At 47.1% G+C, this 3,105-nt stretch overlaps 1 protein-coding gene across 1 annotated transcript; it reads left to right on the plus strand.

The window, feature by feature from the left end:
• The first annotated feature begins 361 nt into the window (after positions 1 to 361).
• spata45 (spermatogenesis associated 45) lies at positions 362 to 2,024 on the plus strand. Its single transcript, XM_085771659.1, has 2 exons — positions 362 to 1,098; positions 2,011 to 2,024. The coding sequence occupies exons 1-2, from the start codon at positions 846 to 848 to the stop codon at positions 2,022 to 2,024; spliced, it is 267 nt and encodes an 88-aa protein (XP_085627785.1). The 5' UTR covers positions 362 to 845.
• Positions 2,025 to 3,105: the final 1,081 nt, after the last annotated feature.

Below are 3,105 nucleotides of genomic sequence, written 5' to 3' on the forward strand. Positions count from 1 at the left end.
CATGTTACATTACGACACATGAAGCAACTACTTTGCACTTCTGAAATCCCTCCGCCCAGCAGCCGTGTCTGGAAAGTAGTTCCGGCTGCATTTCCCTCTACAACAACTCTGTCTGGTAACGTTGTGTTATTATCTCATAGCGTGGTGAATGTGCAGCTCACAACTTGTCCACCAGAGCGTTGTGGAGTTGTTGGATTGTGTATTTGATGAGTTTGATGAGGGACCGTTCACCTCCATTGTAAAACTCATTGCTAAACTGAACATTTAGTTTGATTTTAGCATGTTGATTTTTAACCCCATCCTAATAGCCCCTATATATTTTAGTTCCATGACAGGTGGCGTTTCTTGTTTTATTCAAATATTTATTTTAATTTTGTCAAAATGGAAATTAAATTTTATTCAAGTGCATATTTTTGTGGTTGTTTTGAATAAAAAGGACATCTTTTAAATATGACAGTACAGTATATCACATGTGGCCTGACCGACCTCAAGAAATGGACCTTCGAGTCATTGAAAAACATCTTTGTGGCCCTTGAAGATTTGTATTTGAGTACCCTGGGCCTGGGTAAATGTTGAACTGTCCCTTTAAAGCCCTCTCTCTCTCTCTCTGACCTTTGACCTCGCTCTCTGGCAGCTCCGGTCGCCTCGTTTCTCGGCTCGAGTGACACATCCTTCCTTCCGAAACACAGACAGACCCACACAGATCTTTGACGCGCACGACGAGGACGAGGCACGCTTCTCTTCTCTTCTCCCTCCTCCTCCTCCTCCTCCGTTGCCGTGGAAACCGCAGCATCACAACACAACACAACATTCAGGACCAGGACGGAGCAGCAGCAGCAGCAGCGATGTCCGGTCCGGAGCAGCAGCTGGAGGAGCTGAACCAGCGGAGGGAGACGTGGTGTCGGGTGGAGGGGAACTCCAGCTGGGACCGAGCCGAGAGGAGACACTACCGGAGACACCTGAGGACCGGCGAGGTGCTGCTCTCCGCTCTGACCGCCGCCACCGCCAGGCCGCCACCGCTGCTACAGCCCCGGGAGGCCTGCAGCCAGAGGCCCCGCCCCGTCAAGAGACCAGAGAGACGACACTACGAGGAGAGCTGTAAGACAAAGACACACTGCACCCACATCAACCAAACTGTCATTACACACTGCAAAAACAGAAAACCTTTCCGAGAATATTTGTCTTATTTCTTGTCAAAATGTCTCATTTCTAGTCAAAACTAAACTCTTTCCACTTAAAATAAGACTCACCTAAAAATCAACTTGTTTTTAGATCATTTTCACTTGTTTCAAACTAATTTTCACTTGAAATAAGTAGAAAAATCTGCCAGTGAAAGCAAGTTTTTTGTGCTTAGAATAAGAAAGAAAAACTTGCTCCACTATCAGATTTTTCTACTTATTTCAAGTGAAAATCTGCTTGAAAGAAGTAAAAAGTGTCTAAAAACAAGCTGCTTTGAGTCTTATTTTAAGTAGAATGAGATTAGTTTTGACTAGAAATAAGACAAATATTCTTGGTAAGATATAAGAGTTTTTGCAGTGTATAAAATAGGATGATAACATGATGAATATTTCACAGCAGTAAAACTTTAGAGAGGTTTCATCTTGAAGGGATAGTTCAACATTTTGGCAAATTGGCCCATTGCCATAATCCCTATAGTCGTAGCAGTAGGTTCGTTACCTTTAATTGTTGGTGCAAGCTGTTTTTAGAACGGCGGAGCAGAGCCGTGAGCTGCTCAGAGCTACGCTACGGAGGCTCATTATGGGATTTCTTGGTTTCCCATCATCATCAAACTCATCAAATACACAATCCAACAACTCCACAACGCTCTGGTGGACAAGTTGTGAGCTGCACATTCACCACGCTATGAGATAATAACACAACGTTACCAGACAGAGTTGTTTTAGAGGGAAATTCATGCAAAACCGCTGATGCACGTTGCCTTCAGGGACAGTTTTTCATCAGCAGTCTCTGTATTTCCCTCTAAAACAACTCTGTGTTGTTACGCCCCAGCTAGGGGTATCTGAGGAGCAACATGAAAATGTGACATTCTCTCCCCAAAACTCAAGCAGCCACAGAGCCAGGAGTAAATAAACCAATATTTATTGGTACAGATGAAATGATAATTAAATAATGACAGTGCTCAGTAACTTCGGGGTGGACCTAGGCCAAAATAACAAACAAAAGAGGATCTAACTCAGAGGGACAAACTAACCTGCAAAGGAAACCAAAAACAACAGAACACAGGCTGACCTCCCTGACTTAACCAAAAACAGGAGAAAACTGGATAACTCAAATGGCAGTCCACCCCTACGGGAGAACACAACAAAAACTAAAGGTGGCTGGTTGGGTGAGGGGGAGGAACGCGTGGTCTGCCTCGCTCTGGCCCAGCTGCCGACTGCCACTCGGGGTTCTTATGCCAAGCCCCCAGACCCACGCACCAATCCCCGACCAGGCTGAGGACCAGGCACCAATCGCTCGGAGTGGGAGGAATCGGAGGCTAACAAGCACCACCTGGGAGGAGAGACAGACACACCACACACACCTGCACACATTTAACAGATAACGACGGCAGTCGTAACACCCCCCAACCCAAAATTAGACATCCCCCCCTGCGATGTCTAATTCCTACAAAACACAATGACAGAAAGAGTAACTATAAGAACAAATAGCCGAAATAATGCACACCACCAAGCTCATACCTCCTCAGGAGGACGGCCCCAGCGCCAGGCACACTGGGGTCCCCCTCCAGCGGGAAAACGGCAACTCACCTCCTGCTGCGTCAGAGACCGCTCCGTCGGGTCCAGACTGGGTGCCTGCTGCTTACTGGACCAGCGCCCCCTCCCGACAAAGTCGGGATGTAACACAGTAGAGTGACAACGATTAACACAAAGCGACGGATCAATTCCCAGCCGCTGAATAACATCTGCCCGAGCGGCAGGAAATAAGCAGAATTTGGACTCCTGGTCACTTACAACCTCAGAGTTCGGGGGACGAGCAACTGGCAGTGAACAATTATGTTGTACCAACCCATCATCAGCCAGTCGGAACAGCGGAGCAGCAGTGGCACCAGGACGCACAGAGACCACCGGTGCAGCAGGTGATGGA

This window comes from Trachurus japonicus, chromosome 24 (genome assembly GCF_045865225.1).
Source record: "Trachurus japonicus isolate A0001 chromosome 24, Traja_1.0".
Lineage (NCBI taxonomy): Eukaryota > Metazoa > Chordata > Actinopteri > Carangiformes > Carangidae > Trachurus > Trachurus japonicus.